The 14,577-nt window shown below is 41.7% G+C and overlaps 1 protein-coding gene across 4 annotated transcripts in view; it reads right to left on the bottom strand.

Annotated features, from left to right (window-relative positions):
* Positions 1-1,529: 1,529 nt before the first annotated feature.
* TGFBR3 (transforming growth factor beta receptor 3) overlaps positions 1,530-14,577 on the bottom strand; it is a 197,481-nt gene continuing 184,433 nt past the window's right edge. For all 4 annotated transcript variants that reach the window (XM_082688678.1, XM_082688677.1, XM_082688679.1 and 1 more), the window contains one exon: positions 1,530-4,973. In XM_082688678.1, the coding sequence (XP_082544804.1) occupies positions 4,855-4,973 (119 nt within the window). In that variant the 3' untranslated portion in view covers positions 1,530-4,854. The remainder of the gene's footprint in view (positions 4,974-14,577) is intronic.

Consider the following 14,577-nt stretch of genomic DNA (forward strand, 5'->3'; position numbering starts at 1 on the left):
GATAAATTTGTCAGTTTCTCTGTGACAATGTCACTTTGCTTTAGTGCACTAGAACACAAGGATATATATACAAGGATATTAACTGCAGCAGGGTATCATGGCAAAAACCCTAAAAAGAATACTTCTAAATGTCTATCACTATTGAATTGGCTAATTGTATGAAATATTATTTTGCCATTAAAAGCATGAATTTGTTCTATATCTATTAACCTAGAGGGAAGACCATGTCCAGTGAAAAAGGCTAGTTTCAGAATATGTATACTGGGATCCCATTATTAGTAAACAAAACAAAAATCTGTCTGTGAACACGTTTCATATGTTTGGGTGAGAAAAAAGCTGTAAACATCACTTCCTCCTGGGAGGTGCCAGGGAAAGAGCATTAACTTTATTTTATTTACTTGGCAATTTAAGGAAAATCTAGTTAAAACAAAAAGTGACCATCAATACACGAAATCTGATAGGAGGATATGCCATGTGAAAGAAGCAGGTCACAAATGCTATGATATGATCTTACGCATTATAGTGACATGTACATGGTAATATAAGGAAATGCTTGGGAATACATACAATAAATCAGTATTATTACCTTAAGTGTGAGGCTTATGGGGACTTTTCCAGTGCTAGATGTATTATTTGCATTCCTTTTATATATGTATATTGTGTGTGCAAGAAAAATTTTTAGAAGATGTGACGATAAAAACACTATGGATTGGGGGGTGCCTGGGTGGTTTGGTTAAGTGGTGTCACGTCGGGGATCTGCCACAGGGAATAGGAGTTCCAGAGAGATGAAAGTAGGAGCTGGGAAGGTAGGCAGATTCTTCTCTTTAAGCTTTATCTAGGAGGTTGAACTTTATCCTGAAATCAAGTGGGGGGACTACTTAAAGGCGTCCAGTTAGAAAGTGACATATTTGAGCCTTTATTCAATTCTCTTGGTTGCGTAGTGAAGAAGAATTAGCAGGGGCCAAATCTGGAAGTCAGCATACTAGTTAGGTGGTTGGAGTCCTTTAGTTTAAGAGATAATGGGCCTTGGAGTCTGGATAATAGCAGCAGGAGTAGAAGAGGTTGAATAAACTTGGACTTATTAATTTGGTGGTGGGAGGCAAAAGAGGATTCCAGTTAGATTTCCAGATTTCTGGCTCGGGCAGTTAAAAGGTGGTGGTCATTCAGGTCCATAGAGAATGCTGGAACCATCACTGGGGTATGTGGAGATCCAAAATACGCTTATTTCCCATTCCTTGATTCCAGGAGGTTGACAGAAAGGCCAGGAATGGATGCAGGGGCTGACACCCACTTCTGGGTCTCCCGCCACATTTTTCCAAGAATAGTGACAGCTCCTGCTGTACCTTTCTTCTGGTCAGTCCATTCTTTCTCTCTGCTCTACTGAGTTAGGCTTTTCTCTTAGCCTCTTCACTCCTGGCTCCTCATAAACCCATTTGCAACAGAGAATCAATTTAGGAGAAAGTCACAAGGAAAAAGTTACACCATCCTGATGGTAGAATTTAATGATAACCAAACAAGGCAGGCATTAATAAATTGGTATATATCTTTTTATTATGCACAGATAAAGAACTTAAAACTGTGGTTATCAAAACTATACATCTAAGCATATTCATAAAATTGCCAACACATTGAACAGAGAAAAGAATATAACGGGGGCGTTCAAACTGGCCACAGGGATTTTAAGGGTACTCTTTTTACCCCAATAGATGAAAAACAGCAACAAAATCAGGCTCACTCAGGAAAAACCAGAAGAGAGAAGTATTGTATTTGGAAACTGATAATAGTCCTTTTTAGAAAAACATCTGTCAGTTTCATGAACAACCCCCAGATAAAACAAACAGGAAAAAGGTCACACACACATTCATCACCCAACAAAATGTGCTCTGTTAACACACCCGGCAGTAGAAGCGTCACTCACACCATGAGGTAGTTACAGTACGAAAAGGCTGGCACGCATGTGCGCGCCCCCTGCCCCCACACCCACAATCATGCCCACTACAGAACACACACAGAAAATGGGTTTACAATCTTATTAAGAAAAGGAAAAGACCATCTTCGTTTGTGTAGAAAATGCTATAGAAACAGCTCAAAGTGAAGATGTCTCTAACTCTTAAACTACAGAGTAACTGCTGGTAAACACATGGTGAAAAGCGAGAGGGCATTACACAGACCCTCCGCCTTCCTTTAGAGCATTTCAATAACAGCTTTAGCTTGAACAACAAACAAAGCCAAATGGTCTCTGTGAATTAGGGTGTAGCCTGCAGAAGTAACAAAATACTTTGTAGACAGAAGCATTTAACTGGAATATAACAACAGTTTTAAAGAAACTTGCAGAACTTGTTATAAAGTATAGCTTGTATTTTGTATTGAGACTGTGAAGTATGAAGCGATTGAAAATGTTGTAATAAGAAGCTAGTTAGATAACACTTTCTTTAGAAACACTTTAGAGACATTTCTGAGATACTTAATGACATTCACTCTTCAATTAATATGGGATCAGGTTTATCAACACGGATTTCTTGATCTAAATAATACTTCTGACAGTAAGACCTAAACAAATAAAAGGTGATTTTTTTTCTTCTCTTTCTTTTAAAATCTTTTGGTTTGCATCTATAAATTTGTAAATTAATTTTAAATTATTTATAAAATCATTGGCAATGTAGCATCTCTCTCAAAAATATACATTTAAATATAATCACAAAAGGTTTTAACCCTGTCCATCTGAAGATTTGGATCTTTCAATATCTCTTAATGGCTAATTTTCTTTTTTGTAGGGTGGAAAGGGTTTTTTAAACAGCAAAGGACTGATCAAAAGAATTCACAGTAACTGAAATTAAACATTTCATATGGAGTAATTTAAATTTATCAAAAACACTTAAATATATCTTTATACACAAATTTTTGTAGTAAAATATAGCTATAAGTGACTTAAAGACTCTAGTCTTCTTTGAAGACATCTTTAAACTTTTTTATACATAGAATATGCTAAAACAATACATTCTGCTGAAGGTTAGGCAAAGCGCATTATTTTCAAACACAGGTAGCATCATCTAAGTCCTCCATTCTGATACCCTTGTGTTAAAAAGTTAACTGAAGGAAATAAATTCTCTAATCTCATATCTTCATTTGTATGTGGAAATCTGCAAAATTTTCCAAGAAGTTAACGTAGACAGTCTTGAAATCGTTGCCCTCAAGTAATCTGTTTTGGTTCATATTATCCAGATTGAGTATCTACACTTCTCAGAGTTTTACTCTATGACTGAGTGACAAGTCTGTCCTATCAGTGACTAGTCAGATCTATCATATCAATGACTCTCAGTATCTCCACCTACTTATGTGCCTTATAGACACCGCCTTCAGATACTGGGTGATATTAACATTTCCTACTTCGTGTTCCATTCAGAGAAAGAGGCACAAATTCCTTATTTTAAGGGTGGTGAGATTTGTTTTTGAGTATTTTGGGGTAGCATCTAGCCTTTCCTGTTTGTAGTTTTCAGAGTGATTTTGGGGAGAATTCTGGAAAAACGTTAGTATTTACTTGCAATGAAGCTATCCTCAGTAGTAAATCAATTGGCATGAAGTTTCCCTCTGGCATTTTTTTTTTTTTTTTTTTAAACACAGAGGTATCAGTTGAGCTTATTTTAGCTGCAAAGTGGCATCATATTATTCCATTTTAATGAAATCCACCTCAAATCCTTTTTGAGTTTGGAAAATATTTAAGGCAAGAGAACTAAAGCAGTCCAAATGAGTGCCCTTTTCCAGATCTCAGTACTCTCTTGGCAGAACTGGTGACCGTGTTCAGATAATCAACCGGAATCCAACAGGATCTGCCGTGCACGAACAAGAGCTTCGCATTTTACAGAAGGGTCTATTAAAAAGGCCGACATGTTTTGAGAGGAAACACTAATTCTCCCAAATAATTTAAGAGTAAGTTCCAACTTGGAGGCATAGGACATTTTAAAAAAGGGAATGAATTTCTTCTTAACTGAGAAGATGAACGTGCCAAATGACACAGTCTATACCTGTACTTGCATATACAATACTGTGCAAATTCCTCTTCTACTTTAAAACTAAAGCTGCCCCGACCTATAGGTTAGTTTTTTAGAACACAAGGTCATCAATGGGCCCAAATCTGCAGTCCCAGAATTTTGGCCATTTCCAATTTCTAGATGCTTATAAAGAAATCCCAAATTTGCATTAAGACATTTTCGCAATCGGTGTGTGAGTGCGGGAGAAGGGGGAAGCTGATGAGGTTATCAGCGCCGGTTTTGGCCCAGGGCACCAGAAAGGAATGTTGCTGTGCTGTGTCCGGATGCAGTCCCTGAGGGCAGTACCCGTCAAGCCGACGACATCAGCCCCCAGAGGGTGTGACAGCAAAGTGAGAAGTGTGCATCCAGAAGGTGCAAATTAGACGTGGAGGAACACACTTAGAAAATCCTGAAGAACTCCTTTTGTCCTACATCTTGGTTCAGTTACACAAGAATCTTTGGCCATATCTCCTCACGGGTCCTACCGTCTGCTTATTATCCTCTTACTGACTCCTTGCACCAGGGTCAATCTCAGGGCCCCAGTTTGTGGAGAGTCTTACCTGGACAAAGCAGCATTTTTGAAAACTGGCATGTGTTTCACATTGAAAACCCCCAGGCCTGTGCGGGGCTGGTGGAGAAGGCCACCACCTCGGCTTTCTCATGTGAGTTCTAGTGTCTTACGGAAGTCCCGGGGTCACATGTGTATTTGCCCTGGGGGAGGGGGGTGGGGATGAATACAACAGGTGGTCTTTGGATGGAAATTCACTCTCTCTTTACAAGTGCACGGCCGAGGTCTTCCAGGCCCGCATGCGCAGTGAGGCCCCGGCTAGGCAGCGCTGCTGCTGGAGCAGGGGGTGCTCTGCGTGCTGCCGATGCTGTGGGCCGCGCTGCTGTTCTCCGAGGCCGGCGGGGAGGTGGGGACTTGCTGCCTTCCTGCGGTCTCTCCTGTGGTGAAGGAAGCAAAGGGACAAGGGACAAAGTCACTGATCACTGACTAGTACATTTCCCCGTCTGCCAGCACGGGCAGAAGCAAACCGACCAGGCCTTACACAGAAAGTTGCTGGTGTTCGCTTGTTGTTCTTACAGCCTCTTGCGTGGCCAAGAGAGAATGGTTTTCAAGCGGACTGACAGGCAGTGCTAGTGACTCAGACCCTGACAGAGGACACCGAGTCCTCAGGATTTCAGTGCTTCCGACCTTTGAAGAAAGTACCACCATCTGCCCCCACAGCCCAGCCCCTGTACTCAGGAACCAGCCCGTCTCTTCTCACAGAGAAGTTTGCAGGGTGAGACCTTTACACTGTAGCAAGAAAGACCTGCCACTTTGGGGGTCTTTTTCTGAATCTACTTGTTCAAACTTTGGGTGGGGAGGCTTGGTTTTGCCGGAGCTGTAGCAGAGAGAGCTGTGTGTCCCAAGCACACAGCCCACCCAAGAAATGGCGTTTAGGGCAAATTGCTCCCAGAAAAACCTTTTGGGGAAGGAGGTGAGCACATGGGGAGTGTGGATGTCAGGGAACCACATCCTCCATCCTCCAGTTCACTAGGGGGTGCAGCGAGAATATCTCCTAACACACGAAGCATCCCACTTTTCATGACATCCCACTGCATTTTAACGAAGCACGTTCCTTGTGCCAAATGTGCAGTGCTTTGGAGGAGGAACAGGAACCCCCGGGTCACACACATGGTTTGCATTTAGCCCTCCAAAAGGCCCTAGAGCGAAGTCTTTTCTTCAGTGAAAATGGTCTCAGGGCAGCCCTCAGAAAATGGCTCTGCACGGGGAAAAGCGATCAACGCTCCAGTGAAAAACACTGCATGTTCTCCGAAGTCGCAGCATCAACTTGATAAACTTCTGGTCAGCGGTCTCCCTCCCCTCCTCCTCCAGTGTGGGAAGCCCCAGAGGGCCAGGTCTGTTTATGAATGAGCCTCCTCTTTCCTGTCATGCTGAAACACACAGCTATCAGCCGAAGAGATAAGCAACTCTTTGGCTGCTTCATTAAAAAACTCACAGAGCAAAGGCGCTACCCTTCAAGGACGGGATCTTAGCCCCTCACTTCCACTCCCTTGCTGGGACCCTCAAAAGACTTTGCCAAAAAAGCAGCTCTGGGAAATGTAGACCAGGCTCATGCCCTTGCGTCTGGTTACAGGTTTCCCTGCCACCCATTTCAGAAACCACACAACGACAACAGGCGTCTGCATCAACCTCCAGGCATTTTTATGCTCACTGCATTATGTGGCCCATGCTGTATTTCCTCTGATTATCTTTTCTTCTGGGATTGGTGGGATAGAGATGGGATAGCGGGTCAATATGCCTCAGAGGCAGAGAAACTATATTTTTACTCTTCTTGGTTTCTTTCTTTCTTTCTTTTTTTTGGCAATCTGTATTTTGGACCCTCCCCAGCATTGCCCTCTACCCTGCATGGATGTATGTAATTAAAGATGGGGAAGTTTGCCTTATTGACAGTGACTTTTCTGCCAGAAATTCACTTTCCCCAGAGTGGGGGCTTATTTCTAGAGGGAAATCAAATCTTTTAGCTATTCTGATGTCAAAAACCAAATGAAAACAAAAACCCCAAAACAAAAAACCAAAAGCCTCCAGAGACCTGAACAATTCGTGATATATTTTAAAAATTCAGCTCCCTTAAGCCCACAAGTTGATCCACACCCAGCTGGATCCTTATGTTATCAATTAGAAGGACAAATGTGGCTGTGCATGAAGCGTATTTTAAAAACATATTTTCCCCATTTAAACAGAGAATACACCAGAAAACCAGGAGCAATCAACACTTCACCTTCACTTTCTGGCTCACCTGAACTTCATTTGCACAGCCTGATAGCAGCTAAAGCAGGATGGCCTGGCCTCATCTATTCACCACAAACAAGTGTCTCATCCAGAACTGGATTATTCCGAGTCAGGAAAAGTGCCAGTCCTGCTCCCTGCCCAGGAAGTCTGAATATTTGCTTTCTGATGTCTATTTGCCAAATACAATTTGTTGCCATGCCAGTTTATTTTAATCAGTGCCCATTAAAAAGGTCTTTCAACTCCCAGTTTTGGAAACACTTGTGCTTATGTAAAACACTGTCCAAAATGAAAGCTCAAAACAAAGAAGCCCCCTAGAGTCAAGATTGTAGGATGCATTTCACCATGGCGGACAAGTCAACTTAACCTAATAATCTACTGACTTCAAAGTAGCATTATATGCTGACAGATGGTAGCTACACTTGGTGGTGATGCTGCAGAATGTATAGACCTATAGAATCACCATGTTGGACACCTGGAACTAAAATAAGTGTGTCAACTATACTTCAGGGGCAAAAATTAGAACAACAACAACAAAAACCAGTCTACTGACTTTGAGCCAATTATGTGCCAAGGCAAGGAGAATCTTTATCTGAGAATTTGCCCAGAAATATGGAAAATACCTTCTTCTACCGTGGTGACTGTTTTCACATGTAAGGCATGAGATTTCTCAATATAACCAAGTTATTAAAAAAACTTCTACCTTCTGAGAAATTAAGACAAAGTTTTTTGTTGTCAGATGGAGGTGGTGCTACAGAAAAAGTCACCATGTGAAACAAAGTTCAGTGTGTAGCCACTTCTGCTTAAAAAGCCAGTGGAGTTCCCCTGGGTTTTCTAAGCTGGGCCCTTTGGTTTTCTGCTATCACAATGACCTCTCATTTCTTGGAGCACTGACTTTCTCTAACACATCCCTTGGGTGACAAACACAACTGCCCTTCTTCTGGAGAAGATGGGCCATGAGGACCACAGGACTAAGCAGGGAAGCCCCACTTAGCAAACGTAAGGAGTCCAAGGAAGGATCCTTTCTGCTCATCAACATCAGAGTTGGCCATCCGAAGAAATGTGTTCAGTCTTCACATTTTGCTCCTAAAATTTCACACCCCACTGAGGAAGAGAGATGTGGGGAGGAAGGACAGTAGAGGAGGAGGCATTTGGAGGAGAGTGGTTAGAACAACTTTGACCTGGCTCATATTTGCCTATGGCTGAGCTCAGCTACTGGCAGAGATGCTTTCAGAAATAGAAAAATATATTTCTTAAGGGATAATCTGTTTTATTTCTTTAGCTTGGCATGGAGTTGTCCAGATCTGATTTCTTGCCACCTCTTTGGCAGTCTACTTTACAACTGGATTCTTATCTCTGCATCTTTCAGCACGGCCAGGCAGGTTATGGGGAAGAAGCTTTATCACAGAAAGATGTGAATAACACCGAGAAGCTCTATGGGTAAAGAACAACAGAAGAATTTTAAAGGAAGGTGAGAGGAATCTCAAACATTTAGCCCAAAGGAGAATGTTTGCAAATATCACCCAAAGAGGATTATTATGAAGAAGAGCAGACAGCTGTTCTTTTCCTCTTGAGGGCAGATCGTGAGGAAATCAGTTTAAATGGTAGCAATGAGGATTTAGGTCACAGAGAAAAGAACTTGCTGATTATGGGGATTGGTTAGTTATAAGGGGAATTTATGGAATCTCTTTCTTGGAAGATACTTAAGCACTGGATTGAAAACCATATGCCGGGGGGTGATTTAGATTTAGTATTACTTGATGCTAGTCCACTAGGCCTATGTGTTGCTTGCAATTATGAACCACCCAAAGTTTCAATCTCTTGATATCCTAACTGTAATTATTTTATAAGCTTATTTTATAAGCTTACTCCTGTAAGGAGAGTGACCTAGACTACCATTAGTTTAGAAATTGTCAATCACTATCACTTTGAAAAATTGTCCCTCCCTACTCTCCAAGCTAAAAAAAGACTTTCCCTCTGCAGGCAAACTCAGCAGGAGGGGTAAATTTGATGCTGTTATCATTTATGAAGAAAGGGGGAAATATTCCAAGCCAGGAATGAATGAACGAATGAATGAATTTTTAAGATTTTATTTATTCATTTTTGACAGAGAGACAGAGAGCACAAGCAGAGGGAAAGGGTGAAGCAGGCTCCCTGCTGAGAAGGGAGCTTGATGCGGGACTTGATCCCAGGGGCAGACACATAACCAAATGATCCACCCAGGTGCCCCTCAAGGTGGGAGTTTAAAAGCTTTAAAAAAGCTTTAAAAGCTTTAAAAATATCCTATCTCTTTCTTTCTATATTCCTGCAGTATGGCCAATCTATGTGCACCTGCATTTTGGTTTTCCATGGCTATCTTTTTTATTTTTCTTAAAGATTTTCATTTTTAAGCAATCTCTATACCCAACGTAGGGCTCCGACGTAGGACCCCAAGATCAAGAGTCATCTGCTCTACCGACTAAGCCAGCCAGGGTCCCTGTAGCTATCTTGCTTTAACTTAGCATGCACATGTGGCTGCAAATGGATCCTGAAGTCTTTACAGTCACACCAGAGTTCCCACCTGTATCCTTCTGATCGCTGGGACTTAGTCTCTTGCCCTCTACTTCAGTCACACCTATCTTGCTGCTTCTCTCTTTACCTGGACTAAACGTGGGAGCTTGAAGAAACTTCAGACTTCTAGAAACATAGGAAGCCCAGGCAGATGGTCCTAATTAAAAGCTCTTACCTGACTTGGATAAACCTAAGGATATGTTGACTTCTGCTTTTTAAGAACACAGTATGTTCATCTGAGGATTGCTGAATAGAAGCCTGAGGGATTAGGAAAGGTGCACCTAATTTGAGACCTCAGCATTTTAATTTGCTCTGTGAAATGCAGCATTCCTTCCACTCTTAGGGTTTTTTTTTTTCCTCTGCCTACACATCTGAGAACCCTTCAGTATCTTACATTTTTGTAGCACTTGGGAGTTCAGAAGACTTTTCACATGTATTCTTGGTTACTTGCTCTTACTGCCAATAACCCTGCAGAATAGGAATCAGGTCTATGTTTACTAAAAGGAAACATGGTTAAGGTACCTGGGTCAGGTAACAAGACTAGTAGTGAAACTAGAGCTTCAAGTCCAAGGGTTGTACAGACACACGTGGAAGGTGGCCGCCCCCAGCACCCCCTGCTTTTCCCTCTTCCTCTTGTTATCATCAGACTTTAAGTACGTTCTGTTCAGGGGCCACAAGGCAAGTTAAATAAAGTATAAAGATAAATGATGACAACATCTAACCCATCCTCCTGCATGGATTTGTTTGCAAAAGTGTTTTAGTTTGGCGAACGAGGAGGCACAACTTTAGAAACTGATCAACAGTGACCAGAAACTTCTCTAAACTACAAGTGGTCTAGTTCACTCTTCTTATGGATGAGCGATTGAAATCATTACAATTAGGATATCAAGAGACTGAGAAATTAACAGTACAGAACTGCGACCTACACATAGGCCTGGAGGAAAATCTCATCAAAATTAAAATGCATAAACCTGCAAGAAAGAAGAAGAAGGAAAACAAACAAAGAAATAAAACTGGAAATGGAGACCAAAGCAGTAAAATACTGGAAGCTGGTAAAGAAATGAGTGAGTGACCTAGCAGAGATTTACGAGAGCCAGAACCTAAGTCAACAGTGAGAGAAGCTGAGAAACAACCAAGTTATAACCCAGAGCCCTCCAAAACTCAAGAAATGGTGGCATCAGATACCCCAAAAGAGAGAGTAAACAAGGTGCCGCAAGCACTGGGGTTGGCTGACTTCCGTCTAAGTAGCAGTGCAATTTCCGTAAATCCCCTTCTTTACTCTGTCTGGTGGGACCCTACCCTCCCTCAGCAGGGAGGAATACAGGAAGTTTACTCTCCAGAAGATAAAACTGAGAGTCTGATCAACACCAGGACAGTGGAGAGCAGAGAACCCAGCTGAAAGAGGATTAAATGAATGTCACGGACATTGAATGCTGTGACCCCCTGAACACGGACAGCCAGATCTATACCCTTCAGGAGGAAAACCTGAGGAGCTCAAGAAGAAAGATCTAAAGATGTGTTATCAGGAGTTCTTTGATAAAAGGTCTAGCCAGATCACCCTAAGGGAAGTTCACAATCAATATATCCCATCCACAAGCTCCAGAATTACTCATTCTTAAATAATCCTATGTTAGTATTCTCAAGATAAGATATTATACCCATGAGATAAAAATAGGGTATATGCTTTTAATTCATAGGAAAAATGTTTTGGAATTTAAAAATTTGAATAAAGTATTTAAAAATTCAGTAGGAAACTAAAAGATAAAGGTGAAGGGATCTCTTGGAAATTAAGGGAAAAAAGTAGAAAACAGAAAAAGAAAAATTAGGGGATCATTCAAAAGATTTTTTTTTTTTTTTTTTTTTTTGGAGAAAAAGGGGGTGGGGTGGGCAGAGGGATAGGGAGATAATTTCAGGCAGACTCCTGCTGAGTGCAAAGCCTGATGAGGGGCTTGTCTGCATGACCTTGAGATCATGACTTGAGCCAAAATCAAGAGCAGGATGCTTAACTGACTGAGCTACCCAGGTGCCCTAAGAGGTTTAATTCCAAATAGATTTCTAGAATGTGGGAGAACACAGAAAATAGGAGAAAACAAATAATTCTAAAAATTTTAATGCTCAAGGACATGGGTTTCTGGACGAAAGGATTCAGTTAATGCCTGGCATAAGATAGGAAAATACACCTAAATCAAGGACTGTTGCAAAACTTCTTCCAGAAAAAAACAAACCAAACTAAACAATAACATAAAAAATCAGGCCAGGAATCTGAATGGCTTTGAGTTTCCCAAAAGCAATCTTCAGAGGTAAAGGTCAATGAGGAGTGCTTCTACAGTACTGAAGGAAAATTATTTATGACCTAAAATCCTATACTCTGTCAAACTACCTACCATGTGTTTGTATAAACTGAGGATATTTTCAGATAAGCAAGGTATGACAAACATTTACTTCTTATGTGCCTTTTCCACAAAGGAGGAGGAAGACATGGGAGAGATGACACAGGCCATTCAAAACTCCAAAGTGTAGGGAACACCCAGAACGGTGGTGAAAGAATTTAAGACGGCAGTGTCGAAACAGAGAGGATGACCGGTTCAGACAGGAACAGCTAAGAAGGCTCCAGGAAAGATTGAGTGAAGGAAAGGAAATCAGTAGAAGATCTATTACCTGAATGTGTTAAGAGATTGAGTCCACTGGCTGAGAGTCAAAAGATGAATTAGTGAGAAGCATACAGAAAACTAAGCTAATGTGTGTGTGGGGGAAGATAATCATTAATTCTAGGGAAAATTAAAGGTCAGGCAGGAATGGGGTGCCTGGATGTCTCAGTTAAGCGTCCAAGTCTTGGTTTTGGCTCAGGTCGTGGTCTCAGGGTTGTAAGACTGAGCTCCACACTGGGATTCCCTCCTCCCTCTGCACACAGCCCTCCATGCCCCCCCTCGCATGCTCCCTCAAAAAAAAAAAAAAATCATGCAGCAGGAACAATAATATTACAGAGCTAAACTGTGCTTAGCATTTAGGTAGTCATAGTAATGTAAAGAGTAAATACTGATCAACCCCAAATTTCAGCATGATTCTGTCAGGAGAACGGTGGCGACAGGGGAGCAATCAGGGGCATGAATGTATAACTGGGGCAGAGGGATGAAAAAGAACTAAATTCTCCATTGTAGGAGGTGGACAGAAAAGGCCTATAATTGGTAAGTTAAGAACTAGTGATATTATACTATTATTTTGATATATGCATTAATGTCCAAAATAATCAGCCAAGAGTCAAAAATGGTGCTCTGAGGAGCAAGAAAAGGGAGTGAGGCAGGAGGGGGCTCATGTTCTTCACAGCATGAACAGCAGTTCTTATAGAACGACTTTAGCCTTTAAAGTATATGCAGGTACTACTGTGATAAGATTAGAATACTTTACGAAAAAATAAAAGTAAATTCTTTTGCCCCGGCCTCAAAAAACTCTTCACGGACCACAGGTTTGGGACTCTTGAACCAGGAGGGCTCTCAGGAGCATCAAGATTCTATGGCTCCTTTCTAGCAACCATTTCCATTCCAACGGCTCCTTGAGAACGTAGCTTCAGAAATGGAGTTTTCCAAACAGGGTTAATATAGCCTTAAGGGTGCATCCCTCACGATGCCCAAAGCTACGATATGAAGTAGGGACTCAGCTTTCTTATACTCACACACATTGCAGGTACATAAGTAGATATCCCCAATTCAAACACGTGACTTGGTTTTGTGCTCTGTGCTCAGATGGAACAGAAAGCGTAATCAAAGAGAATCTGTCTAAATTAAGGGTTGTGTTTGACACAGAGGCAGATGCTGCTTGAACCCCCAAATTATGCCATATAAGGTCTGCGTTCCACAGCTTAGATTACTGTAGAAATTGAATGTACTGAGTCTGTGTTTGTATACACGTTTCTCTCCACTGGCTACTGCATTATGATTTCTCTTCATCTAGACTTGCTGCTTCACTGATCCAGGTATGAAACCAGAGGAGTTCTGGACAGGATAGTGCCACTGGGTTCTGAAGTGAGCCTTTTTCACACTTACGTGATGTTGGTTTCCCGTAGGAGAAGTCTTTAAAATGAACTAGAGGCTATGGCTATTAGTAAAAATTCATTCTGAAGCTGTATCACGTGTGATGCTAGCAGGGTTAGAGCCCAAACGACAGTGTCTATAAACCTTTTAACTTCCAAATCAGTGTAATTTATATTGCTGGAAACCGTAACAGGAAGGGTTTTGGGTTTTGTTTTTCTTTCATCTATTTCCAAGCCTATTTCTCTATTAACGAAATGTAAAAACTCCTCCCCTTCAGTCTCTGGTTTGTGGGAGGAGGGAGCAGGAACAATAAACCTGGGAACGTAATGAGCAAAGCAATAAAGGGCGTAAAACCACACTTTGCTTTTTATCAGGTTTGTGAGCTTGGCTCAGCACAGGAGTTGGGGATTATCAGCGTGAGTTCAGTGGGCTGTGTGCCAAGAGTGAGGGCCATGCGGTAGCTGGACCTGGCCTCCTGGCCTGAGATGAACTCTCAGGGTTTGAGGGTGTAGTTCGATGGCCAAGGCGAGTCAGGGCTCAGTGGGCACATTAAGCCCATATAAAATCCTCAGGGCTATAGAGTCTTTTTGGTGTAATTCCAAGTTCATTCCCAACATACAGCAGAAGCGGCAAACAGTCCTAGAACCTCCCAGCAACGCAGGAGATTGGGAAAGATTGTGAGAAACAGCTAGTCTGAGATCTGAAAGTGTCCGTATTCCCGTGACAAATTATTTACTCTAAAATGCTACTCTGCAGAACGCTTTCTCTTCTGGTGCTTGTATGAGCCATTCCCAAGGAAGAATATTCCTAAACCGATTCACAGACATTTGTATATCCTCAGAATCATTACATTTACGATTAAGAGTCTTATTTTTCTCTCTCTCACAGGAAACAGACCTCCTCAAATGTCCCTGACTAGGAACAAGAGTCTGAGAACTCAAAGCCCCACTATTAGACTTTCCTCAACTTTCGCTGTGGATTGTGTGACTTCCCCAAGCTAGGCACAAAGGATTTTTCCTCCTGTCATAATCTAAAATGACTCATCTGGAGGATGCTGTATTTGAAGTGAAAATTCTAGTAAGGATTAAGATACATCTTCTCAAAATGCCACAAAATGCCCTTCTGTGCTTCTCCTTCCTTTAAAGCAGTCTTCTTTTCAGCTTGTCTTCTTGAATGG

This window comes from Mustela nivalis (assembly GCF_964662115.1).
Source record: "Mustela nivalis genome assembly, chromosome: 10".
Classification (NCBI taxonomy): Eukaryota; Metazoa; Chordata; class Mammalia; order Carnivora; family Mustelidae; genus Mustela; species Mustela nivalis.